Here is a 27,652-nt window from a genome sequence, read left to right as displayed (position 1 = left end):
ATACAGAGTAAAGCTCCCTCCACACTGTACCAATCAAACACTTCCAGGACAGATACAGCACAGGGTTAGATACAGAGTAAAGTTCCCTCCACACTGTCCCAATCAAACACTCCCAGGACAGGTACAGCATGAGGTTAGATACAGAGTAAAGCTCCCTCTATACTGTCCCCATCAAACATTCCCAGGACAGATACAGCACAGGGTTAGATACAGAGTAAAGCTCCATCCACACTGTACCAATCAAACACTCCCAGGACAGATACAGCACTGGGTTAGATACAGAGTAAAGTTCCCTCCACACTGTCCCAATCAAACACTCCCAGGACAGATACAGCACAGGGTTGGATACAGAGTAAAGTTCCCTCCACATTGTCCCAATCAAACACTCCCAGGACAGGTACAGCATGAGGTTATATACAGAGTAAAGCTCCCTCTACACTGTCACCATCGCACTTCCAGCACAGGTACAGCACGGGGTTAGATATAGAGTAAAGCTCCCTCGACACTTTCCCTGTTAAACAATCCTAGGACAGGTACAGCACAGGGTTAGATACGGAGTAAAGCTCCCTCTAAACCATCCCCATCAAACACTCCCAGGACAGGTACAGCACGGGGTTAGATACAGAGTAAAGCTCCCTCTACACTGTCCCCATCACACTTCCAGCACAGGTACAGCACGGGGTTAGATACAAAGTACAGCTCCCTCTACACTTTCCCCGTTAAACACTCTCAGGACAGATACAGCACAGGGTTAGATGCAGAGTAAAGCTCCCTCCACACTGTACCAATCAAACACTCCCAGGACAGATAGAGCACAGGGTTAGATACAGAGTAAAGCTCCCTCCACACTGTACCAATCAAACACTCCCAGGACAGATACAGCACAGGGTTAGATACAGAGTAAAGTTCCCTCCGCACTGTCCCAATCAAACACTCCCAGGACAGGTACAGCATGAGGTTAGATACAGAGTAAAGCTCCCTCTATACTGTCCCCATCAAACATTCCCAGGACAGGTACAGCACGGGGTTAGATACAGAGTAAAGCTCCCTCTACACTGTCCCCATCACACTTCCAGCACAGGTACAGCACGGGGTTAGATATAAAGTTCAGCTCCCTCGACACTATTCCCATCAAACGCTCCCAGGACAAGTACAACACAGGGATAGATACAGAGTAAAGCTCGCTCTCCACTGCCCAAATCAAACACTCCCAGGACTGGTACAGCACGGGGTTAGATGCAGAGTAAAGCTCCCTCTACACTATCCCCATCAAACACTCCCAGGACAGCTACAGCACTGGGCTGGATGCAAAGTAAAGCTCCCTATGCTGTCTCCCAGAAAACACGCTAGGGGAGGTGGTGGCGTGGCATTGTCACTGGACTAGTAATTCAGAGAGCCAGCATAATGCTCTGGGGTCCCGGGTTCAAATCCCACCATGGCTGACGGTGAAATTCAAATTCAATTTTTAAAAATTTAGGATTAAAGTCTCATAATGCCCATGTAATCATTGCCAAAGTCATAAAAAATCCATCTGGTTCAGTAACCTACATGGAACCGCAAACCCACATGGTGATGTGGTTGACTCTTAAGTGCTCCCCTCCCACTGACATGGCCTAGCAACTCCCCAGGGCAATTATGGATGGGCAACAAATGCTGGTCCAGCCAGTCACACCCACATCCCAAGAATGAATTTAAAAAACCTTCCAGGACTGGCACAGCTTGGGGTTAGATACAGAGTATACCTTAGTTTTCAATGGCTTTATTTCATGCCGTATGGACTCGGCACATTTCAACTGTTAACTGGTGGATTCAGATGAGGACTGTGCGAAGATGAGGACAGACATTTTGTGTCCAGCTGTGAAGCACTTCAAAGTCAAATATTCTCCTGATGTGGCTCACACACATTGGTGAGGTACTGCTTCAATCCATTCATCGAAACAAAGATGAAATTGCAGTGTGTCCATTTAGGAGGTAACGAGGCCAACAGCCCCCAATAATTTCAGGCTTGTTTGTGTGAATGGAGGACGGGGATTGTCGGCCTACATAGATTCCCTGATGATGATATCAAGGGTGGGTAATATTTAAATTCCAAATTCATTGCTTAAGTATTTGAAATAATGAGTTCTTAAGGCTAACCCTTTTTCATCCTTTATTTTTCCTTTTCACATTCCCTCCACCATCGACCTCTCCCATCTATCCTCATCCCATTCTTCTCTCTTCCCATCCTTATTTTCCCATCCCAATTCCTCTGCCATTGCTCCACCTTCTCCCAATTGTGTGGCTTCTCCATCTCCTTGTCCCTCCTCTATTTTTCTCTGTCCCATACCTCCCTTCCGATTTTCATCCATTCCCCCATCCCTCCTCCACCGGCCCTCACTCTACTCTATTCCTCAGGAGCATCGTCCCCTGGAGGTATTTCCGTGATCAGCTGTATAAAGTTCACCGGTTCGGGAGCGGGATGGAGTCAATGGCGCTGAAATCGACCATCGACCTTACCTGCAATGACCATATCTCAATCTTCGAGTTTGATATCTTCACCCGACTGTTCCAGGTAACAGAGAAAGAGTGAGACAGAGAGAGCGAGAGAAACAGAGAGAGACAGACAGACAGAGAGCGAGAGAGAGAGGGAAACAGAGAGAGGAGACGTGGAGAGAATGAGACAGAGGGAGAGACAAACAGAAAGCAACAGACAGAGAGACAGACAGAGAGACAAAGAGAGAGCAACAGAGAGAGACAGAGAGAGAGACAAAGAAAGCGAGACAGAGAGAGCGAGACAGAGAATGCGAGACAGAGAGAGCAAGACAGAGTGAGTGAAAGAGAGAGAGAGTGAGACAGAGAGGAGCGAGACAGAGAGTTAGTGAAAGAGAGCGAGAGAGAGAGCGAAACAGAGACAGATAAACAAATAGAGGCAGAGAGAGGTACAGAAAGGGAGGCAGAGAAACAGAGAAAGAGAAAAAAACAGAGAGAGAAACAAACAGAGAGAGGTAAAAAAACAGAGAGAGAGAGAGAAATAAACGGAGAGAGAGCGAGAGATGGAGAGAGCGAGAGACGGGGAGAGCGAGAGGTGGAGAGAGCGAGAGATGGAGAGAGCGAGAGACGGGGAGATCAAGAGACGGAGAGAGCGAGAGACGGAGAGGACGAGCGACGGAGAGAGCGAGAGACAGAGAGAATGAGAGACAGAGGGAAGAGAGAGACAGAGAGCATGATTCTCCTGCCTCGTTACGCTCCTGCTCAAGCGAAACGAGGCCAGTGAATAGCGGGAGTGGCCAAAAACGAGAACCGCTCCAGACGGCAGTTTGCAATGTAACTGGCCCACTCCCGTAGGTAATATCTGTATCTCGCCGTAGTGTGGCGAGAAACCAGTTATCTTCACTAGAGCCCTATTTCCATACAATTAATGGGAGTGACCCCATAGCCAAAGACTTTCTGTCATTCATTGGCCTCCCCAGGAAGTGGTCATGCTGCCGCCGATTAGTACTCCTCTAGAAAAATGTGAACCTGGCAGAAGGGCTTCGGTGGGAAGCCAAGGAGGTGAGTAGCCATCTTTGCTCACAGGCAAATAGCCAGGGGGCACTGGGCTTACCACCTCAATGATCAGGGGTGGGGTGGGAGAAGCTCAGATGTGGGGGAGCGGGGGCCCTCCAGAGGGTTGGGCCGCTATGGGAGGATGGGTGAAGCGCTGGGGAGCAACCGCCTGGATCTTGTGCCCATTCCATGGGCGTTAGCGTATGAAGGCTAACGCTAATAGGTAATTGGCAATCATGGTTAAGTGGGCGCTTCACACATCCCAAATGGATTCCCATGGGTGGACGTTCCATGTAGCATGTGGGAGTTATTGCCTCGCATCCCGATCACACCTTGATGCCTGGACAGTGCACCTGAACACTGTGGGTGGCAACACCACACACGCAGCAGCCAACATCTGAACACCCAGGGGATGGGACACGGCTCTGGGGATATGTCCATGGCCGGAGGGTGGGTGAATGCCACGGGGAGGGGACCAGCACCCGATCCAGCTGACATTATATGCGGGTGTTTGGGGTACAGGGTCTTGGGTCCGGTGAGGGGCGCCCGTTGCGGCTGGGTGTCCATGGGCAGGGTGTTCCGGGTAGGGGCGGGGAGATTAGTGGGGGAATCGAGGGTCCTGGATGGGAGCCAATGCTGCTTGTCACTATAATACCCCCTCACAATTCTTTACAGATATTGAACACTATGGCAGGGATTTTGGACCCAGAACTTGCCGTAGTGGTGCTGCTGGTAGTCCGGGTGGCCAGACGCTGGAGACGGCTGCAGCAGCGCCAGCAGATGCACGAGGCAGCGGACGTGTGCCAGAAACCCGCCCCACACCCTGAGCACCCGGCTGCCCATCAGGCCAGGGAGGGACCCGGAGGAGGAGTCCCGCGACGGACCAACTGTGTAGGGACGTCACTGGTCATTCGAACAGATGACGGACAGTGCGTGCCGCAGGAGGCTCCACCTCAACAAGGAGATGGTACGGCCCTTGTGCCATGTCCTCGCGGACTTGGCACCATGTGGAGGGGGAAGAGGAGGAAACCCAATCCTGGTGGCCAACCTTTACACCTCAGGATCATTCCAGGGCTTGAGTGGGGACCTGTGTGGTATCTCACAGGCCACAGCCCACAGGTGCACGTGACAGTTCACAGATGCCCTACATGCCCAGGCAGAAAACTACATCACCTTTGACCTGGACCAAGCCCAGTAAGATGCCCTGACAGCAGGTTTCTCTGCCATCACTGGGATGCCCCAGGTCCAGGGGGTAATAGATGCCACACATGTTGCCATGCACTCACTGTGCCATCTGGGGGTGCCCTATCCAGGACATGTCCAACGGAACCCCATCAAGGTCGGCCTGGTACTGGGGTTGTCATCTCCCAGCGAACCAGACATTCCGTTGAGACCCTCAGCCATGGTTGTCACCGACTGTGCTACGCCTTGGACACCTTCACTCATGGTGCCAACATTGTGCACCAGGCTCTCCACAGCAGCTGCCACCGTAGCAGTGTTGGTCTCGGTTGCCAGCGACATAATTGCCGGCTACATCTCCTGCACCCATAGCTCTGGTTCTCCTCCAATCGGCCATGGATCTGCTGGAGTGTCGCGGAGATCTCCCCCGGAATGTCCTGACTGATCCCTATCATTTCCTTCAGCTCCGGGTATACCTGGTCCACAGGTTCAGCATCAGGCTGGAACCCAGCTGGGTCCTGAGATACAGCAGACCTCCAACTGCTGTCTCGACTGGGCTTCCTGCCTCCATCTGAAGTACATCAGCAACTGTATGGTGCTCACCAGATTGTGCCCCAGAAGCCTGACTACTAATATGTCCCACCGAAGTGTGTGTATCTGTGCTGGTGGAGGGTGGGGATGACAGCAGTAACACCTCAATCATATCTATCTCGGAGCTCCCCTCAAAGGTTGTCTCCTGGGAGGCTGGAGAGGGGGCCACCCGGGATGGGCCGGCGCTGTTGGCTGGAGGACCTGGGGGAGAATGGACATGTGGTCAGTGGGAGGGATGGGTCAGTCAGTAAGGCAATAACGACTCACTTTTGACAGGTCTCCCAGGTGGAGCCTGGTGGTTGTTCACCTCTGTGGCGTCCGCCAGCCTCCGTGTGGGAGACCACTCTGTCCTCGGCCACACCAGTCACCTTCAGAGCCCGCCCGAGACAGAGAGAGAGAGAGAGGCAAATCGAGAGAGAGAGAGAGAGACAGAGAGAGAGACATAAAGAGAGAGACAAACGGAGAGAGAGACACAGACAGAGAGATACAGAGAGAGGGAGACAGAGAGGGAGACAGAGAGTCAAACAGAGAGAGAAACAGAGAGACAGATACAGAGAGAGACAAACAGAGAGAGAGACAGAGAGGGAGAGGGAGACAGAGAGACAGATACAGAGAGAGGCAAACAGAGAGAAACAGAGAGAGACAAACAGAGAGACAGGGAGAGAGACACAGAGAGACACAGAGAGAGGCAAACAGAGAGAGAAGGGGAGAGAGACAGAGAGATAAACAGAGAGACAGAGAGAGTGAGTGACAGAGAGAGAGATGAGAGTGAGAGGCATAGAGAGAGAGAGAAAGAGAGAGAGAGTGAGAGACAGAGAGCGAGAGGCGTAGAGAGAGAAAGAGTCGGAGAGAGAGACAGAGAGCGAGAGAGACAGAGAGACAGACAGAGAGACAAATAGAGACAGAGAGAGACACAGACAGAGAGATACAAAGAGAGACAAACAGTGACAAAAAGAGAGGAACAGAGAGAGAGACAGAGACACAGACAGAGATACAGAGAGAAACAGAGAGAGAAGGAGAGAAATAGACAAACAGAGAGACAGAGGGAGAGAGAGAGAGACAGAGAGAAGAGAGTCAGAGAGAGAGAGACAGAGAGAGACAGAGAGAAGAGAGTCAGAGAGAGAGAGACAGAGAGCGAGAGACAGAGAGCGAGAGATAGAGAGATAGAGAGCGATAGACACACAGAGAGAGACACACAGAGAGAAACAGACAGAGAGATAAACAGACAGACAGAGAGAGTGAGAGGCAGAGAGAGAGTCAGAGAGAGTGAGAGGCGTAGAGAGAGAGAGACAGAAAGAAAGAGAGACTGAGAGTGAGAGACTGAGAGTGAGAGACTGAGAGTGAGAGACAGAGAGCACGAGACAGAGGCAGAGAGAGACAGAGGGAGAGAGAGATGGGCAGATAAACAGAGAGAGTGAGAGAAAGAGAGAGTGACAGGCGTAGAGAGAGAGACGGAGAGAAAGAGAAACAGAGAGTGAGAGACAGTGAGCAAGAGACAGAGTGAGAGGTGTAGAGAGAGAAAGAGACGGAGAGATAGAGAGAGGTAGAGAGCGAGAGACAGAGAACGAGACACACAGGGAGACAGACAGAGAGATAAACAGACAGACAGAGAGAGTGAGAGACAGAGAGAGTCAGAGAGAATGAGAGGCATAGAGAGAGAGAGAGACGGAGAGAGAGAGGGACAGAGAGTGAGAGACAGAGAGCGAGAGACAGAGAGACAGAGGGAGAGAGAGACAGACAGATAAACTGAGAGAGTGAGAGACAGAGAGAGTGACAGGTGTAGAGAGAGAGACGGAGAGAAAGAGAAACAGAGAGTGAGAGACAGAGAAAGCGAGAGACAGAGAGAGTGAGAGATAGAGAGCGGGAGACATAGAGAGAATGAGAGGCATTGAGAGAGTGAGAGGCATAGAGACCACGCGTGAGAGTGAAAGAGTGAGAGGCGTAGAGAGACGTGAGAGACAGAGAGGTGGGTGACAGAGAGCAAGACCACACCAGTCCTCGGCACACCAGTCACCTCAGGCCTAGCTGAGACAGAGAGAGATGCAACTGAGAGGGAGAGAGACAGAGCTGAGAGAGACATACAGGATATACAGAGAGAGAAAGAGAGAGAGAGACAGAGAGGGAGAGACAGAGAGCGATAGATAGAGAGTGATAGACAGAGACAGAGACAGAGAGATAAACAGACAGAGAGATAAACAGACAGATAGAGAGAGAGAGAGCGACAGAGAGCGAGAGCAGAGAGCGAGAGATGTAGAGAGAGAAAGAGACACAGAGAGAGAGACAGAAAGAGAGAGACAGAGAGAGTGAGAGACAGAGTGAGAGACAGAGAGAGAGACAGAGAGATAAACAGACAGACAGAGAGAGTGAGAGACAGAGAGAGACAGAGAGAGTGAGAGGCATAGAGAGAGAGAAAGAGAGAGAGAGTGAGAGACAGACAGAGAGACAAATAGAGACAGAGAGAGACACAGACAGAGAGATACAAAGAGAGACAAACAGTGACAAAAAGAGAGGAACAGAGAGAGAGACAGAGACACAGACAGAGATACAGAGAGAAACAGAGAGAGAAGGAGAGAAATAGACAAACAGAGAGACAGAGGGAGAGAGTGAGAGAGACAGAGAGAAGAGAGTCATAGAGAGAGAGACAGAGAGTGAGAGACAGAGCGAGAGATAGTGAGCGATAGACAGACAGAGACACACAGAGAGAGACAGACAGAGAGATAAACAGACAGACAGAGAGACTGAGAGGCAGAGAGAGAGTCAGAGAGAGTGAGAGGCGTAGAGAGAGAGAGAGAGACAGAAAGAAAGAGAGACTGAGAGTGAGAGACTGAGAGTGAGAGACTGAGAGTGAGAGACAGAGAGCAAGAGACAGAGGCAGAGAGAGGCAGAGGGAGAGAGAGACGGGCAGATAAACAGAGAGAGTGAGAGAAAGAGAGAGTGACAGGCGTAGAGAGAGAGATGGAGAGAAAGAGAAACAGAGTGAGAGACAGAGTGAGCAAGAGACAGAGTGAGAGGTGTAGAGAGAGAAAGAGACGGAGAGACAGAGAGTGAGAGACAGAGAGAGCGAGAGACAGAGAGTGAGCGGTGTAGAGAGAGAAAGAGACGGAGAGATAGAGAGAGGTAGAGAGCGAGTGACAGAGAACGAGACACACAAGAGAAAAGACAGAGATATAAACAGACAGACAGAGTGAGACAGAGAGAGTCAGAGAGAGTCAGAGGCATAGAGCGAGAGATACGGAGAGAGAGACAGAGAGTGAGGGACAGAGAGTGAGAGACAGAGAGTGAGAGGTGCAGAGAGAGAAAGAGAATGAGAACGAGAGACAGAGAGCGAGAGACAGAGAGAGACAGAGGGAGAGAGAGACAGACAGATAAACTGAGAGAGTGAGAGTCAGAGAGAGTGACAGGTGTAGAGAGAGAGACGGAGAGAAAGAGAAACAGAGAGCGAGAGACAGAGAAAGCGAGAGACAGAGAGAGTGAGAGATAGAGAGCGAGAGACATAGAGAGAATGAGAGGTGTTGAGAGAGTGAGAGGCATAGAGAGCGCGCGAGAGAGTGAAAGAGTGAGAGGCGTAGAGAGAGTGAGAGACAGAAAGCGGGAGTCAGAGAGCGAGACCACACCAGTCCTCGGCCACACCAGTCACCTTCAGGGCCTGGCCGAGACAGAGAGAGATGCAAACTGAGAGGGAGAGAGACAGAGCGAGAGAGACATACAGAGAGAAAGAGAGAGAGAAAGAGAGAGAGAGACAGAGAGGGAGAGACAGAGACAAACAGAGAGAGAAACAGAGGGACAGAGATGCAGAGAGAGACAAACAGAGAGAGAAACTGAGAGAGACAGAGAGAGACACAGATAGAGAGATACAGAGAGAGACAAACAAATAGACAAAAAGTGAGAGGCGTAGAGAGAGAGACGGAGAGAAAGAGAGACAGAACGTGAGAGACCGAGAGACAGAGAGCAAGAGACAAAGAGCGAGAGGTGTAGAGAGAGAAAGAGACGGGGGCCGGGATTCTCCCCTACCCAGTGGGGCAAGCAGTACCGGCACCGAGGAGTGGTGTTAGCCACTCCGGTGTCGGGCTGCCTGGAAGGTGCGGAATTCTCCGCAACTTCAGGGGCTAGGCCGGCACCGGTGGGGTTGGCGCCGCGTCAACTGGCACCGGAGGGCATGCGTGGGCGCGCCAGCATGTTCTGGCGTGATGCCAGCACATGCACAGGGGGTTTCTTCTCCGCGCTGGCCATGGTGGACCGTTACAGTGGCCGGCATGGAGAGAAAGAGTGCCCCCATGGCACAAGCCCGCCCGCAGATCGGTGGGCCCCGATCGCGGGCCAAGCCACCCTGGGGACCCCCCCAGGGCCAGATCCCCCCGTGCCCGCCCCCCCCCCCCCCCCCCCCCCCACGAGGACTCCGCTAGCCGCCCGCAGAGCCAGATCCCGCTGGTAAGGACCTTGTTTGATTTACGCCCGGTGGGACTGGCCGAAAATGGGCGGCCACTCGGCCCATCGCGGAGCGGAGAATCGCTGGGGGGGGGGGGGGGGGGGGGGGGCCATCCCCTGACCGGCGCAACGTGATTCCCGCCCCCGCTGAAAACCGGCGCCTGAGAATCCGGCAGCCAGCGTCGGGCTGGCGGGACGGGATTCATGCCAATCCCCGGCAATTCTCCAGCCTGGCGGGGGGTCGGAGAATCCCGCCCGGAGAGAGAGAGAGAGAGAGACAGAGAGCGAGAGATAGAGAGCGATAGACAGAGAGAAAGCAGCAGAGAGCGAGAATCAGCGAGCGAGAGACAGAGAGCAAGAGGTGTAGAGAGAGAAAGAGACAGAGAGAGAGAGACAGAGAGCGAGCGACAGAGAGCGAGAGATAGAGAGCAATAGACAGAGAGAGAGCAGCAGAGAGCGAGAATCAGCGAGCGAGAGACAGAGAGCAAGAGGTGTAGAGAGAGAAAGAGACAGAGAGAGAGAGACAGAGAGCGAGCGACAGAGAGCGAGAGATAGAGAGTGATAGACAGAGACAGAGAGATAAACAGACAGAGAGATAAACAGACAGATAGAGAGAGAGAGAGCGACAGAGAGCGGGAGCAGAGAGCGAGAGATGTAGAGAGAGAAAGAGACACAGAGAGAGAGACAGAAAGAGAGAGACAGAGAGAGTGAGAGACAGAGTGAGAGACAGAGAGAGAGACAGAGAGACAAACAGACAGACAGAGAGAGTGAGAGACAGAGAGACAGAGAAAGTGAGAGGCATAGAGAGAGACAAAGAGAGAGAGAATGAGAGACAGAGAGTGATAGGTGTAGACAAAAAAAGAGACGGAGAGAGCGAGAGACAAAGCGAGCGAGAGACAGTGAGAGCGAGAGACAGAGAGAGAGAGAGACAGAGAGTGAAAGGTGTAGAGAGAGAGGCATAGAGAGAGAGGCATAGAGAGAGAGGCACAGAGAGAGGCACAGAGAGAGAGACACAGAGAGAGAGGTGCAGAGAGAGAGGTGCAGAGAGAGAGGCAAAGAGCGAGAGACAGAGAGCGAGAGACAGAGAGAGCGAGAGACAGAGAGAGCGAGAGACAGAGAGAGTGAGAGACAAGAGAGCACGAGAGACAGAGAGAGCGGGAGACAGAGAGCGAGAGGGCAGCACGGTCGCACAGAGGACAGCACGGTAGCACAAGTGGATAGCACTGTGGCTTCACAGCGCAAGGGTCCCAGGTTTGATTCCCTGCTGGATCACTGTCTGTGCGGAGTTTGCATGTTCTCCCCGTGTCTGCGTTGGATTCCCCCGGGTGCTCCAGTTTCCTCCCACAGTCCAAGGACATGCAGGTTAGGTGGATTAGCTATGCTAAATTTCCCTAAGTGTCCAAACAAAAAGGTTACGAAGGTTTATTGGGTTACGGGATAGGGTGGAAGTGAGGGCTTCAGTGGGTCAGTGCAAACACGATGGACCGAATGGCCTCCTTCTGCACTGTATGTTCTATGAATGAGTTGCGTAGAGAGGGTGAGAGGTGTAGAGAGAGCGAGAGACAGAGAGAGCGAAGGACAGAGAGAGCGAGAGACAGAGAGAGCGAGTGACAGAGAGAGCGAGTGACAGAGCGAGAGACAGAGAGGCGGAAACAGCGAGTGGCGTAGAGAGAATGAGAGACGTTGGGAAAGAGAGAGACGTAGAGAGTGAACGCCAGAGAGAGTGAGAGGCGTAGAGAGCACGAGACGTAGAGAGAGTGAGAGGCGTACAGAGAGCATGACGGAAACAGCGAGTGGCATTGGGAGAGAGAGAGACATAGAGAGAAAGAGACAGAGAGAGAGTGAGAGGCATAGAGAGCGAGAGACAGAGAATGAGAAACGGAAACAGCGAGTGACGTAGAGAGAGCAAGCGACAGAGAGAGAGAGAAGTAAAGAGAAAGAGACGTAGAGATGTAGAGGCATAGTGAGCGAGAGACAGAAACAGTGAGAGACAGAGGATGAGAGACGTAGGGAAAGAGAAAGACGGAGAGAGAGAGATGGAGACAGAGGGAGAGAGACATAAAGAGAGGGAGCAAGAAACACAGAGAGTCAGCCAGAGAGCAAGAGGCAATAACAGTGAACCAAACAGATAGAGTCATAGAGAGAGGGAGATGGTGAAAAACAGAAAGACGTAGAGAGCGGGAGACGTAGAGAAGGTGGAAGTAGAGAGCGAGGGAGACGTAGAGAAAGAATCAAATAGAGAGAGGCAGAGAGAGAGACAGAAACAGACAGAGAGAGAGAAACAAACAGAGACAGAGAGCATGAGAGGCAGAGAGACAGACGGTTAGAGAGAGCGAAGGACAGAGAGAATGAGGCCGAGAAAGAGGGAGATAGAGAGAGACAGTGAGGCAAAGAGATAGAGGTGGAAAGGGAGAGCTGTACAGAGAGAGGGAGAGAGACAGAGAGAGCGAGACAGAGGAACGGAGACAGATAAACAAACAGAGAGGCAGAGAGAGAGACAGAGAAAGAGAGAGACAAACTTAGAGACAGTGAGAAATAGACGTAGAGAGAGAGACAGAGAGATACCTAGAGAGAGGGAGACAGACAGAGAAACATACAGGGAGAGGCAGAGAGAGGGAGCCAGGGAGTGGAAGACAGAGGGAGCGAGAGACAGACTGAGAGAGAGAGAGAGAGAGAGAAACATAGAAAGAGGGAGGCAGAGAGAGAAACAAACTGAGAGACAGAGAGTAAGAGAGAGACAGACAGAGAGAGAAAGACGTAGAGAGAAGGAGGCGTAGGGAGCAGGAGACATAGAGAAAGTGGGAGATGTAGAGAGAGAGTCAAATAGAGAGGGGCAGAGAGAGAGACAGAAAGAGACTGAAACAGAGAGAGAGAAACAAACAGAGACAAAGAGAGCGAGAGACAGAAAGAGCGCGGGACAGAGAACGAGACAGAGAGCAAGAGAGACAGTGTGAGAGAGAGACACAAAAAGAGAGAGACAGATAGATAGATGCGGAGAGGGAGATCTGTCGAGAGAGGAAGACAGAGACATAGAGAGAGACAAACAGACAGACAGAGAGAGACAAAAAGTGAAACAGAGAGAGCGAGAGACTTGGAGAGGGAGACGTAGAGAGAGGGAGACAGAGGGAAAGGGAGACAAACAGAGATAGGCAAACAGAGAGAGACAAATAGAGGGAGACAGAGAGAGGAACAAAGGGAGAGAGACAGAGAGACTTACAGAGAGAAATAGAGAGGGAGGGAGACAGAGAGAGAAACAGAGAGGGCAAGACAGAGCTACAACAGAAAGAGAGAGAGACAGAGACAAACCGAGAATGAGACTGTCATGTTATTCACTCTGAGGTAACAGGTGATGTGTTGGGTAGGCTGGGTCTATGTGGACTGCGTTTGATGCAGTGCAGCGAGAGACAGACTTCCAACACTTGATGAGATGCAACACAATTTTATTTAACATCTAAACTATTATACATATTCAACTGTGGGTTGACACTATGCTGACTTGACTGGAGACCTGACACTAGCCTGACCAGACTATCTTACTACCACATGGTATTTGCACTGGCTGCTGCTCACGAGCTCTGACTGTCTCAGAGGCATGATCCCAAGAGAACGGGAAAACTGGTGCCCTCTGGCTTCATAGTGGTCGTGTCCTGAGTGGTGATTGGCTGCTCTGTTCTGTGTGCTTACTGCTCTTCCTGTGTGTCAATCACTACCTGTCTGCACTCCATTATATACATAGATGTATATTATGACAACAGGAACTGCAACTGGATGCAGTTGTACTTGAAAGTAGACTCCAAACTTTGATGTTAGTTCAATACACTTTATTGAACTTGTCAAGTAATGCACACAGTTCGCTGTGGGTTTGACACTCTACTAATCTAATCGTGCTTAATATAACTAACTAGACTAGACTAGCTCTGAGTCACGTGTATAAGGTGCTAACTGATATATACACCCTGATTGTCACTAAAGTTGTTACCAGTGGAAAGAGGCAGAGTGTTGATGCCTCGTGTGTTTATAGTGGGAAACCACCTTCTAGTGTTCTGCCTGGTGATTGGGTGTGTTCTGTCCTGTGTGTTGATTGGCTGTATTGGGTGTCTGTCACTGCCTGTCTGTATCTCATTATGTACATGAGTGCATATCATGACAGAGACAGGGAGAGACAGACAGAGAAAGACTCAAAGAAAGAGACAAATGGGAGATACAGAGAGACACACCCAAACACACAAATGGAGAGAGAGACAGACAGAAAGAAAGAGAGAGCTAGAGTCAGAGAGAGCGAGAGTAACTGAGAGGGAGAGACAGAACGAGAGATACAGGCAGAGAGAGTGACAGGCAGATTAAGAGACAAACAGACAGAAAGAAAGAGAGAGCTAGAGTCAGAGAGAGCGAGAGTGACTGAGAGGGAGAGACAGAACGAGACATACAGGCAGAGAGAGAGAGAGAGAGAGACATCCAGAGAGAGGGAGAGAGACAGAGAGACAGAGAGGGAGACATCAAGAGAGAGGGTGGAGAGGGTCCCGAGATTCCTGGATAGCAAACCTACACCCTCACACTTACCCCCCTCTGGCCAGGTCCCCGCCTGCCCCAGTAACAGGTCCCTGGGCCGCCATTTTGAAGAGGAAGCCTCCCTCCACCTCTCCCCTCCACTTCCCATGGGCCTTGTGGAGTGAATACTTATCTCTGCACCGGCAGCCGTTCCGGGGAATGCAGGTCACTGGCTGCTTGTGGGATCTCGCTGTGCACGCGATCGGGCGTCACCCAACTCATGTTGTGATGGTGCAGCGTGCCATTTGCTGCCAGCCCTGCCAAGGTAGAAGATTGCCTCACCCTTGTGAAGGTCTCTCATGTGGGAGGGGTGAGGGTGCACAGATACAGCAGCAGGTGCACCAGTGAAGAAATCAGCAAAGAGGGTCTTAGCCGACATTCTGTGAAACCCAAAAAGAAACCCCACAAAACATTCAAATACCTGGACGGTTTTTCTCATGGGGTATTCTCCGGGAGGGAAACTTTATACTCATGGACATTCTGGAGCATTGAATTCCGTGAACACCATGATCAACCTACTTTGATGTTACAGGGCTAAGTCCAAATTGTATTGGCCTGAAGAAACAATAGGTTCTGGCTCGGTAACTTCCTCTGGAGAACATTTCTGCTTTAAATGCTTCAGGCTCCAGTTAATCTGATTAGAACAGTCAGGTATTCAGTGACTTGGGTCACTGAAGTTCAGAGAGAGTTGCTTCACGCCCAAATTTTGCCGCCCGCACACATCCCCTCCCCCACTGCCCGCCACTGGCCTAGTTGTACAGCACATGGAACTTGGTCACCTCAGTTGCCATGGAGACAGACCACACGAGTTCGAGAGCTACTTCCTCTGCCTGTGCTGCCTGAACTTTCCGTCTGCTTTGACTGACCAACGGCCTTTTTTCACCTTTGACCTGCCAACGGTTAGAAATCAAAGCAGTTTGTTTGTGGCAACTCTGTGCGACAGGTAAGCTAGCCACCCCACCACCCAAGGCACAAGCATCACACGCATCACTCGCCCCTGTGAGAGGCTTTTCACAGTATTCCTGGCTACGGGTTTAGAACTCTGCATCCGACCCCAGCCAGGTTTCTAGCACTCGACCCGCTGAACACGAATGTCAAGAGACAAGAATCAGTGCTGAGGGAGTGCTGCAGTTGGAGGGTCAGTACTGAGGGAGTGCTGCAATGTCAGAGGGTCAGTACTGAGGGAGTGCTGCAATGTCAGAGGGTCAGTACTGAGGGACTGCTGCACTGTCAGAAGGTCAGTACTGAAGGAGTGCTGTACTGTTAGTGGGTCAGTACTGAGGGAGTGTTGCACTGTCAGAGGGTCAGTACTGAGGGAGTGCTGCAATGTCAGAGGGTCAGTAGTGAGGGGGTTCTGCACTGTCAAAGGGTCAGTACTGAGGGAGTGCTGCACTGTCAGAGGGTCAGTAGTGAGGGGGTGCTGCACTGTCAGAGGGTCAGTACTGAGGGAGTGCTGCACTGTCAGAGGGTCAGTACTGAGGGAGTGCTGCACTGTCAGAGGGTCAGTATTGAGGGGATGCTGCACTGTCAGAGGGTCAGTACTGAGGTGCTGCTGCACTGTCAGAGGGTCAGTACTGAGGGAGTGCTGACTGACTGCGGGCTCTGTCTGTCTCAGAGGTTGCATCCCAAATGAGCGGGAAAACTAGTGCCCTCTGGCTTTATAGTGAGCGTACCCTAACTGTTGATTGGCTGCTGTGTTGTGTGTGTTGATTGGCCTTGCAGTATGTCAGTCAGTGTCTGCACCATCATATCCTGATGTGTATATTATGACAGCACTGTCAGAATCTTAGTACTGAGGGAGTGCTGCACTGTCAGAGGGTCAGTACTGAGGGAGTGCTGCACTGTCAGGGGGTCAGTACTGAAGAACTGCTGCACTGTCAAAAGGTCAGTACTGAGGGAGTGCTGCACTGTCAGAGGGTCAGGACTGATGGAATTCTGCACTGACAGAGGGTCAGTACTGAGGGAGTGCTGCACTGTCAGAGGGTCAGTACTGAGGGAGTGCAGCACTGTCAGAGTGTCAGTACTGAGGGAGTGCTGCAATGTCAGAGGGTCAATACTGAGGGAGTGCTGCACTGTCAGAGGGTCAGTACTGAGGGAGTGCTACACTGTTAGAGGATCAATGCTGAGGGAGTGCGGCACTGTCAGAGGTCAGTACTGAGGAAGTGCTGCACTGTCAGAGGTACAGTACTGAGGGGGTGCTGCACTGTCAGTGGGTCAGTACTGAGGGTGTGCTGCACTGTCAGGGGGTCAGTACTGAGGGAGTGCTGCACTGTCAGAGTGTCAGTACTGAGGGAGTGCTGCGTGTCAGAGTGTCAGTACTGAGGGAAGTTGCACTGTAAGAGGGTCAGTACTGAGGGGGTGCTGCACTGTCAGAGGGTCAGTATTGAGGGGATGCTGCACTGTCAGAGGGTCAGTACTGAGGTGGTGCTGCACTGTCAGAGGGTCAGTACTGAGGGAGTGCTGCACTGTCAGGGGGTCAGTACTGAGCGGGCGCTGCGCTATCAGAGGGTCAGTGTTGAGGGGATGCTGCACTGTTGGCTGTACTGTCTGTTTGATCTCACTGTCAGTGGGTCAGTCCTGAGGCAGTGCAGCAGTGTCAGATGGTCAGTACTGAGGGGGCACTCCACGTCAGTGGCTAAATACTGAGCGAGTGCTGCACTGACAGAGGGTCAGTACTGAGGGAGTGCTGCACTGACAGAGGGTCAGTACTGAGGGAGTGCTGCACTGTCAAAGAGTCAGTACTGAGGTAGTGCTGCACTGTCAGTGGGTCAGTACTGAGGAGGTGTTGCACTGGCAGAGGGTCAGTTCTTAGGTGGTGCTGCACTGTCAGAGGGTCAGTACTGAGGGAGTGCTGCACTGTCAGAGGGTCAGTACTGAGGGAGTGCTGCACTGTCAGACGATCAGTACTGAGGGGGTGCTGCACTGTCAGAGGGTCAGTACTGAGGGGGCGCTGCACTGTCAGAGGGTCAGTATTGAGGGGGGTGCTGCACTGTCACGGGTCAGTACTGAGAGGGCGCTGCACTGTCAGAGGGTCAGTATTGAGGGGGTGCAGCACTGTCAGAGGGTCAGTACTGAGCGGGCGCTGCACTGTCAAAGGATCTGTACTGAGGGAGTGCTGCACTGTCAAAGGGTCAGTACTCAGGGAGTGCTGCACTGTAAGAGGGTCAGTACTGAGGGGGTGCTGCACTGTCAGAGGGTCAGTATTGAGGGGATGCTGCACTGTCAGAGGGTCAGTACTGAGGTGGTGCTGCACTGTCAGAGGGTCAGTACTGAGGGAGTGCTGCACTGTCAGGGGGTCAGTACTGAGCGGGCGCTGCGCTATCAGAGGGTCAGTGTTGAGGGGATGCTGCACTGTTGGCTGTACTGTCTGTTTGATCTCACTGTCAGTGGGTCAGTCCTGAGGCAGTGCAGCAGTGTCAGATGGTCAGTACTGAGGGGGCACTCCACGTCAGTGGCTAAATACTGAGCGAGTGCTGCACTGACAGAGGGTCAGTACTGAGGGAGTGCTGCACTGACAGAGGGTCAGTACTGAGGGAGTGCTGCACTGTCAAAGAGTCAGTACTGAGGTAGTGCTGCACTGTCAGCGGGTCAGTACTGAGGAGGTGTTGCACTGGCAGAGGGTCAGTTCTTAGGTGGTGCTGCACTGTCAGAGGGTCAGTACTGAGGGAGTGCTGCACTGTCAGAGGGTCAGTACTGAGGGAGTGCTGCACTGTCAGACGATCAGTACTGAGGGGGTGCTGCACTGTCAGAGGGTCAGTACTGAGGGGGCGCTGCACTGTCAGAGGGTCAGTATTGAGGGGGGGTGCTGCACTGTCACGGGTCAGTACTGAGGGGGCGCTGCACTGTCAGAGGGTCAGTATTGAGGGGGTGCAGCACTGTCAGAGGGTCAGTACTGAGCGGGCGCTGCACTGTCAAAGGATCTGTACTGAGGGAGTGCTGCACTGTCAAAGGGTCAGTACTCAGGGAGTGCTGCACTGTCAGAGGGTCAGTACTGAGGGGGCGCTGCACTGTTTGCCGTACTGTCTGTTTGATCACACGTTGAACTGTAGGAGGATCAGTCCTGAGTGAGTGCTGTCGGGGGGTGAGTACCAAGGCAGTGCAGCATTGTCAAAGATGAATGCTAAGGGAGTACTGCAATGTCAGAGTGTCAGTACTGAGGGAGTGCTGCACTGCAAGAGTTTCAGTACTGAGGGGCTGCACTGTTTGCCGTACTGTCTGTTTGATCACACGTTGAACTGTAGGAGGATCAGTCCTGAGTGAGTGCTGTCGGGGGGTGAGTACCGAGGCAGTACTGAGGGGGTGCTGCACTGTCAGAGGGTCAGTACTGAGGGAGTGCTGCACTGTCAGAGGGTCAGTACTGAGGGAGTGCTGCACTGTCACGTGTCAGTACTGAGGGGCGCTGCACTGTCACGGGTCAGTACTGAGCGGGCGCTGCACTGTCAGGGGGTCAGTACTGAGGGGCGCTGCACTGTCAGGGGGTCAGTACTGAGGGGCACTGCACTGTCAGGGGGTCAGTACTGAGCGGGCGCTGCACTGTCAGTGGGTCAGTACTGAGGGGGCACTGCACTGTTAGGGGGTCAGTACTGAGGGGCGCTGCACTGTCAGGGGGTCAGTACTGACGGGGCGCTGCACTGTCAGGGGGTCAGTATTGAGGGGATGCTGCACTGTCAGGGGGTCAGTACTGAGGGGGCGCTGCACTGTTGGCCGTACTGTCTGTTTGATCACACGCTGAACATTAGGAGGATCAGTCCTGAGTGAGTGCTGTACTGTTGGACGGTCAGTATTGAAGGAGTGCAGCATTATCGGGGGGTGAGTACCGAGGCAGTGCAACGTTGTCAAAGGATGAATACTAAGGGAGTGCGGCACTCAGTGGCGGACTGGGTCTAAAAATATTGGTTGCCAGGAGACAAAGCGGGCCCACCCACAACTACAATGTTAACATTTAATTTTCATAACGAATAAATAAAATTTTCAAAAAATACATATGGAAATAAGGGTACAATTAAATTTTTTGTGGAAAAGATGTGCATTTCTCAGTAATTACAGTTTACATGTACTGTACATATTACTGGCAGTAGATACCAAATTTAAATACAGAATGTTATAATTGAATTTTTTTATTTTTTTTTTATTTTAAGTAATTGGTTGATATTTTTAAATAGTTTACTGCACAATTTACACATTAACAGATAGTTCAAAAGCACAATCGAGCATTGCATGCAGTCCACTATATTAAGAGCAATCGTTTGTGTTCGCTAGATGATTGTGCGAATCTGCCAATAATTGCTTCTGCATCCAATTCATCTAACAATTCCTTTTCAATGGATAGCAACATGTATGATTCCAAATTCTCCTCAGACAGCGAATTTCTTCACCTTGTCTTTATGATCTTTAGCTTTGAAAATGTCCTCTCACTTTGGACTTGAGTAACTGATAGTGTGCAGATGACTTTATAAAGTTCATGAAGGTTATCATATGCCTTGTCATGAAGTCTGTTGGATGCCAGATATTTTAGTACACACGATGGGCAAGTGCTGCAAATTGTACAATTGTTGCAACTGGAATCCATATTCTCACCATCATTAAGCAATAGCTTTAATACATCAAAGTTTGAAGCAAACGAAAACAATTCCAATATTACTTGATCTTTGCTGATTTGTGGAAACAGCTTAATAATACCTTCCAATACTTCATCTTCAATGCCCTTCTTTGCAATAGTTTTAAACTTTGCTGGGTCCAAGCAGGAGAAATCTTTATACAACTGTTTGTGTTGTACAAAGCGTGATTCTAGTGACTGGACAATGCAATCCATTATTAGGTTAAACACATTTACTCGAAAATCAGCTAGAGAATATAAGCTCATCTGCCATTCTTTTCTTCTTCCTCTGCCTCTTAACTGGCAATGCTGTTTCCAATGCATCAATTTCCAATGTTTGATTCCCATCCATATTCATCTGTGAAATCCTGTCATTACATTTATTTACAAATTCCAAAGCCTTGCTGCGAATGTTATCAAATGTTCTTGTCTGTTCCTTCAACTTTGTTGTAGCTGAATCTACCAAACTTCATGCAGTAAACATATCTAAACCACTTGTCTGTAGATAACTTGATAAAGGGGTTGTAGTTTCAAATATACACAAGTAAGTAAATGCTGTCAATATGGTTTCAAACTTTAGAAGACTTTGAAGTAAAACATTTGCTTCATGTTTTGTTTTTGCATCAAACTTTTCTGAATCTTGTATCATTGATAAGCATGTCAATAGATTTACGAAAGTACTGGCAGCAGCATCACCAAAACGTCCCAATATAGTTGTTGCTGCATTGTATTTTCCTGACCATCTGGTCTCACCAATTAGCTTAAATCATTTAATTTTTTCTTGTCCTAGATGTTTTCCAACAACTTCTATCCATACAGCCATTCTCTTGTATGATGCTTTCAGAAAAGTTGCTATATTCTGGAGCAAATTGAAAAAAGAAACTGCAGGCACACAACATTTTGTTGTTTCAGTTATCACCAAATTCAAGACATGGGCATAGCACCAGATATGAACATGTTGATCAGCCACATCAGCAATTTTACTTTGTAAACCATTATACTGGCCATGATAGCTTGCAGTGCCATCTGTGCTATCAGATAAACATTTTTGGGGGTCAATTTTAAGATGCTGTAATGTTTCAATCAATAGATCAAAAAGTCCCTGTCCTGTACCATCATTACTTGGCACAACTGAAAGTAGTCGCTCACAGATAATACCTTTAAGTACATACCGAATAATAATGCTAAACTGATTATCTTGTGTTGAATCAACCTGAATAGAATAATATTTTGCTTGAGAAACTTTATGACTAATTCTTTCTTGTAACATATTCTTCATAATTTTGATTAACATGTTTATAGTTGTTTTACTCAGGTATGTAACAAGTCCACCACGGTCTTTACTTTGAGCCTTTCCTTGTTTCTCTCATCGTTTGATTCTTTGTTTAGATTTGTTTTGCACTGCAGAAACGTGAGCTGCCATAATCAGGTCATATTTTGCCATCAACTGCACTGTAGCTAAAAAGTTGCCGTGATTCAGAACCTCATTATCTAGAGTGTAGGCCGATTCATTTCTGTGACCTCGAAAAGGAAGTGCTTGCTTGCCTAACATCTTTATGATGTCTATAATCCTCATGACAATACTTCTCTGCTTCAATACATCTTCTTTCCTTTTAATTAGTGATGCTGCAAAAAATCTATCTAAGGTGCCATCATTAACCACACTGATATATTGCTGAGCATTTCTGACATGCGTTGTTGTCGATTCATGTAAAGTCAAGCTCTGGCTAATATGCCTGTAGTCACTAAAGCCACTTACAAAGGGTGATGTATTACAAGTGTTGGAAACTCAAAGGCTAAGCAGTATGAACAATATAAGCATCTATTTTCTTTGTTATATGTTAGCCATTTTCTTGGGACTGAGTCATTCATAATTTTCCTCTCATACAAACGAGCATCAAATGGCAGATCATCAAGTGACTGAAGTGGATGTTCAGCAAAAAACTGTTTTAGCTTTGCTCGTGATGGATATTGGAAGATTCCAGTAATTGATCTTTCATTTTCTTCCATAGGTTCATTTACAGGATGTGCTTCAGAAACCAAGTCATTTATGCTTGAAGGAATATCTGATTCCCTGTCACTAGTTGAAGCTATGTGTTCAGATGTTGCAACTACAGGCAGTACAGATACCGGAACAAGGAAGCCAGAAGAAATATTGGGCCTGGGTTGATTAGTAATGGATGCACTTGTATTTGTCTCTACATTCAAAGTAGCTCTTCTCTATTCTTGTAACTCGCATGTCATTGCATCATCACCATGAGCATTGTTTCTTGCTCCTTGATTATTTGTTGCAGAACTGGATATTGATGTGGATTGTGCTTGTGGTATTATAAACTGTGTAATAGGCCTGCATCGCTTGGCTGATTCCTTCCTTTCTGCTTCTTTTTGTTCTTTGTGTTTTAGTGACCCAGATTTATGCTTTTTCTTTTCCATGCTGGTAGGGGTAATATTCCTGAAATAAAAACTTAATTAAAAATAGCCCACATTGGGAAAAATGAATATTGATGATTGCAAGAATAACTTGAAGGAACGCCAGATAAACCCCTACTTGATAAAAAATATAAAATAACTTACTTACATTTCAATAGGCTATGTTCATTAGTCAATACTACTGTGGCCTATGCAGCTTCAGAAGAGGAGACAATCCACTGTCCAGTTTTCACACCAGCAGGCAACTGAGACAACTGTTGAAACTTAGAAGTTTGGTCCGACTATAGTAAGACATTAAGAATGGTCCCACGGCCAAAGTTAACATGTCAAGTTTGATACCAGTGTAGTGTTACAAGCCGCAACCCTTTGAGTTTACCAATCATGGCGTATCACTTCAATATCTGTGACCTCATGATTCACGGTCAAAGGTACCGCTTCTCCTTTTCGGTGACCTCATGACCCTATGTACTGCTCGATATCCTTTCAAGTTGCCGACCATCTCAAATCACGAACTGTAACTTTATCTTTAACTTCACACACTCTTGCAGAAAACGTGGATTTCCAACTATGTCCGACCTGGGTGAACCAGCCCCCCCCCCCCCCCCCCCAACCACTCCTTTTCACATCCGTTTAACACTGCTTTGTTTCTTCATACACTGCGTGATTATTTGTTTATTTCTTTATTGCATTTTTATTTGGTATTGCTCTTTTTAAAAACAATTATATTTATTAAGTTAGAATACAAATCTCAGGAAAGAAGTTGGAGATTTATTTATCTAATTAATTATAATTTTAAGGGCCCTTCAGAGATTCACGGGCCCCTTCTTGGCTCTCCGGGCCCCGGACCGATGTACCGGCTGAACCAAGATTACTGCTTGATATCCTTTGAAGTTGCCGACCATCTCAAATCACGAATTGTAACTTTATCTTTAAATTCACACACTCTTGCTGAAAACATGGAATTTCCTTAATTATGCCCGACCCAGGCCCCCCTATTCCACATCCTTCCACTACCTCCCCTGCTTCGTTCCTTTTCATGCACTGCTCATTTGAGTCCTCTTCTCTTTTTTTTCTTATTCCTTTTTATTACTAAAACAGTTGTCTGTGTTTGTTTCTTTATTGCATTTTTATTTGAAATAGCAGGCCCACTTCATCAGGGGCTCAATTGCCAAGGGGCAAGCTGACACCCTGGCCAGTCCGCCACTGGCGGCACTGCCAGAGGGTCAGTACTGAGGGAGTGCTGCACCGTCAGAGGGTCAGTACTGAGGGAGTGCTGCACCGTCAGAGGGTCAGTACTGAGGGAGTGCTGCACTGTCAGAGCGTCAGTACTGAGGGGATGGTGCACTGTCAGAGGTCCAGTACTGGGTGAATCAGCACGTTCAGAGGGTTGCTACTGAGGGAATGCTGCACTGTCAGAGGGTCAGTACTGAGGGAGTGCTGCACTGTCAGAGGATCAGTACTGAGGGGGTGCTGCACTGTCAGAGGGTCAGTACTGAGAGAGTGCTGCACTGTCAGAATCTTAGTACTGAGGGAGTGCTGCACTGCCAGAGGGTCAGTACTGCGGAGGTGCTGCACTGTCAGAGGGTCAGTACTGAGGGACTGCTGCACTGTCAGAGGGTCAGTACTGAGGGAGTGCTGCACTGTCAGAGGGTCAGTACTGAGGGAGTGCTGCACTGTCAGAGGGTAAGTACTGAGGGACTGCTGCACTGTCAGAGGGTCAGTACTGAGGGAATGCTGCACTGTCAGAGGGTCAGGACTGAGGGACTGTTGCACTGTCAGAGGGTCAGGACTGAGCAGGTGCTGCACTGTCAGAGGGCCAGTACAGATGGAGTGCTGCACTGTCAGAGGGTCAGTACTGTGGAGGTATTGCACTGTCAGAGGGTCAGTACTGAGGGACTGCTGCACTGTCAGAGGGTCAGGACTGAGGGGTGCTGCACTGTCAAAGGGTCAGTACTGAGGAGGTGCTGCACTGTCAGAGGGTCAGGACTGAGGGGTGCTGCACTGTCAGAGGGTCAGTACTGAGGGAGTGCTGCACTGTCAGAGGGTCAGGACTGAGGGAGTGCTACACTGTTGGCCATACTGTGTTTGATCATCCGTTGAACTGCAGGAGGATCAGTCCTGACTGAGCGCTGTACAGTTGGAGGGTCAAATTTGAGGGAGTGCAGTATTGTCAAAGGTTGAATACTGAGGGAGTGCTGCACTGTCAGAGTTTCAGTACTGAGGGAGTGCTACACTGTCAGAGGGTCAGTACTGAGGGAGTCCTGTACTGTCAGAGGGTCAGTACTGAAGGGGTGCTGCACTGTCAGAGGGTCAGTACTGAGGTTGTGCTGCACTGTCAGAGGGTCAGTACTGAGGGAGTCCTGCACTGTCAGAGGGTCAGTACTGAAGGGGTGCTGCACTGTCAGAGGGTCGTACTGAGGTTGTGCTGCACTGTCAGAGGGTCAGTACTGAGGGAGTGCTGCACTGTCAGAGGGTCAGTATTGAGGGGATGCTGCACTGTCAGAGGGTCAGTACTGAGGGAGTGCTACACTGTCAGTGGGTCAGTACTGAGGGGGAACTGCACTGTCAATGTGTCAGTACTGAGGGGCTGCTGCACTGTCTGAGGGTCAGTACTGAGGGGGAACTGCACTGTCAATGTGTCAGTACTGAGGGGCTGCTGCACTGTCTGAGGGTCAGTACTGAGTGAGTGCTGCACTGTCGGAGGGTGAGCACTAACGCAGTGTTGCACTGTGAAAGGTTCAGTACTGAGTCAGTGCTGCAGTGTCAGAGAGTCAGTACTGAGGGTGTGCTGCACTGTCAGAGGGTCAGTGCTGAGGGAGCGCTGTACTGTCAGAGAGTCAGTACTGAGAGAGTGCTGCACTCTCAGAGGTTCAGTCCTGTGGGAGTGCTGCAATGTCATAGGGCTAGTACTGAGAGGGTGCTTCACTGTCAGAGTGTCTGCACTCAAGGAGTGTTGTACTGTCAGAGGGTCAGTACTGAGGGAACGGGGCATTGTCAGAGTGTCAGTACTGAGTAAGTGCTGCACTGTCAGAGGGTCAGTACTGAGTGAGGGCTGAACTGCCAGTGGGTCAGCACTGAGGCAACCCCTCACTGTCAGAGAATCAGAGCTAAGGGAGTGCTGGACTGTCAGATGGTCAGTATTGAGAGAGTGCAGCACTGTCATTGGATCAGTATTGAGGGGGAACTGCACTGTCAATGTGTCAGTACTGAGGGAGTCCCTCATTGTCAGTGTTTCAGTACTGAGATGGCACTCCACTGTCAGTGGCTAAGTACTGAGGGAGTGCTGCACTGTCAGAGGGTCAGTACTGAGGGTGCGCTGCACTGTCAGAGGTTCAGCACTGAGTCAGTGCTGCAGTGTCAGAGAGTCAGTATTGAGGTTGTGCTGCACTGTCAGAGGGTCAGCAGTCAGGGAATGCTGCACTGTCAGAGGGTCAGTACTAAGGGAGCGCTGTCCTGTCAGAGGTTCAGTACTGAGGGAGTGCTGCACTGTCAGAGAGTCAGTACTGAGGGATTGCTGCACTATCAGAGGTTCAGTACTGAGGGATTGCTGCACTGTCAGAGGGTCAGCACTGAGGGATTGCTGCACTATCAGAGGTTCAGTACTGAGGGATTGCTGCACTGTCAGAGAGTCAGTATTGAGGTTGTGCTGCACTGTCAGAGGGTCAGCAGTCAGGGAATGCTGCACTGTCAGAGGGTCAGTACTGAGAGAGCGCTGCACTCTCGGAGGTTCAGTCCTGTGGGAGTGCTGCAATGTCATAGGGCTAGTACTGAGAGGGTGTTTCACTGTCAGAGTGTCAGCACTCAAGGAGTGTTGTACTGTCAGAGGGTCAGTACTGAGGGATCGGGGCATTGTCAGATAGTCAGTATTGAGGGAGTGCTGCACTGTCAGAGGGTCAGTATTGAGCGAGTGCTGCACTGTCAACGGGTGAGTACTGAGCCAATGCTGCACTATCAGAGGGTCAGTGCTGAGGGAGTGCTGCACTATCAGAGGGTCAGTACTGAGGGAGTGGCGCACTGTCAGAGAGTCAGTATTGAGGAGGTGCTACACTGTCAGAGGGTCAGTACTGAGGGAGTGCTGCACTGTCAGAGTCAGTATTGAGGGAGTGCTGCACTGTCAGAGGGTCAGTACTGAGGGAGTGCTGCACTGTCAGAGTCAGTATTGAGGGAGTGCTGCATTGTCAGAGGGTCAGTACTGAGGGGGCGCTGCACTGTTGGCCAAACTGTGTTTGATCATACGTTGAACTGCTGGAGGATTAGTCCTGACTGAGCGCAGTTGGAGGGTCAAATTTGAGGGAGTGCAGTATTGTCAAAGGTTGAATAATGAGGGGGTGCTGCACTGTCAGTGGCTATGTACTGAGAGAGTGCTGCACTGTCAGAGGGTCAGTGCTGAGGGAATGCTGCACTGTCAAAGGGTCAGTACTGAGGGAGTGCTGCACTGTTAGAGGGTCAGTACTGAGGGAGTGCTGCACTGTCAGAGAGTAAGTACTGAGGGTGTGCTGCACTGTTAGCGGGTCAGTACTGAGTGAGTGCTGCACTGTCAGGTTCAGTACTAAGGGAGCGCTGCACTGTCAGAGATTCAGCCTGAGGGAGTCCCTCACTGTCAGACTTTCAGTACTGAGAGGGCACTCCACTGTCAGTGGCTAAGTACTGAGTGAGTGCTGCACTGTCAGAGGGTTGGTACTGAGTGAGGGCTGCACTGCCGGAGGGTCAGCACGGAGGCAACCCCTCACTGTCAGAGAATCAGAGCTGAGGGAGTGCTGGACTGTCAGATGGTCAGTATTGAGAGAGTGCTACACTGTCAGAGGATCAGTACTGAGGGGGAACTGCACTGTCAATGTGTCAGTACTGAGGGGCTGCTGTACTGTCTGAGGGTCAGTACTGAGTGAGTGCTGCACTGTCAGAGGGTGAGCACTAAAGTAGTGTTGCACTGTGAAAGGTTCAGTACTGAGTTAGTTCTGCAGTGTCAGAGAGTCAGTACTGAGGGAGTGCTGCACTGTCAGAGGGTCAGTACTGAGGTAGTGCTGCACTATCAGAGGGTCAGTACTGAGCGAGTCCTGCACTATCAGAGGGTCAGTACTGAGCGAGTGCTGCACTGACAATGGGTCAGTTCTGAGCGAGTGCTGCACTGTCAGAAAGTCAGTACTGAGGGAGTGGCACACTGTCAGAGGGTCAGTATTGAGGGAGTGCTGCACTGTCAGAGGATCAGTACTGTGGGACTGATGCACTGTCATAGTGTGAGTACTGAGAGAGTAATGCACTGTCAGAGGATCAGAACTGAGGGAGTGCTGCACTGTCAGAGGGTCAGTACTGAGGGAGTGCTGCACTGTCAGAGGGTCAGCACTGAGGGAGTGCCGCACT

General features: G+C 50.2%; 1 protein-coding gene across 5 annotated transcripts in view; it reads left to right on the top strand.

Moving 5' to 3' along the window:
- LOC119974787 (E3 ubiquitin-protein ligase CBL-like) overlaps nucleotides 1–27,652 on the top strand; it is a 103,758-nt gene that overhangs the window by 24,415 nt on the left and 51,691 nt on the right. For all 5 annotated transcript variants that reach the window (XM_038814041.1, XM_038814038.1, XM_038814039.1 and 2 more), the window contains exon 3: nucleotides 2,395–2,551. In XM_038814041.1, the coding sequence (XP_038669969.1) occupies nucleotides 2,395–2,551 (157 nt within the window). The remainder of the gene's footprint in view (nucleotides 1–2,394; nucleotides 2,552–27,652) is intronic.

Source organism: Scyliorhinus canicula, chromosome 12 (assembly GCF_902713615.1).
Source record: "Scyliorhinus canicula chromosome 12, sScyCan1.1, whole genome shotgun sequence".
Lineage (NCBI taxonomy): Eukaryota > Metazoa > Chordata > Chondrichthyes > Carcharhiniformes > Scyliorhinidae > Scyliorhinus > Scyliorhinus canicula.
This window is presented reverse-complemented; position numbering and strand designations above follow the sequence as displayed.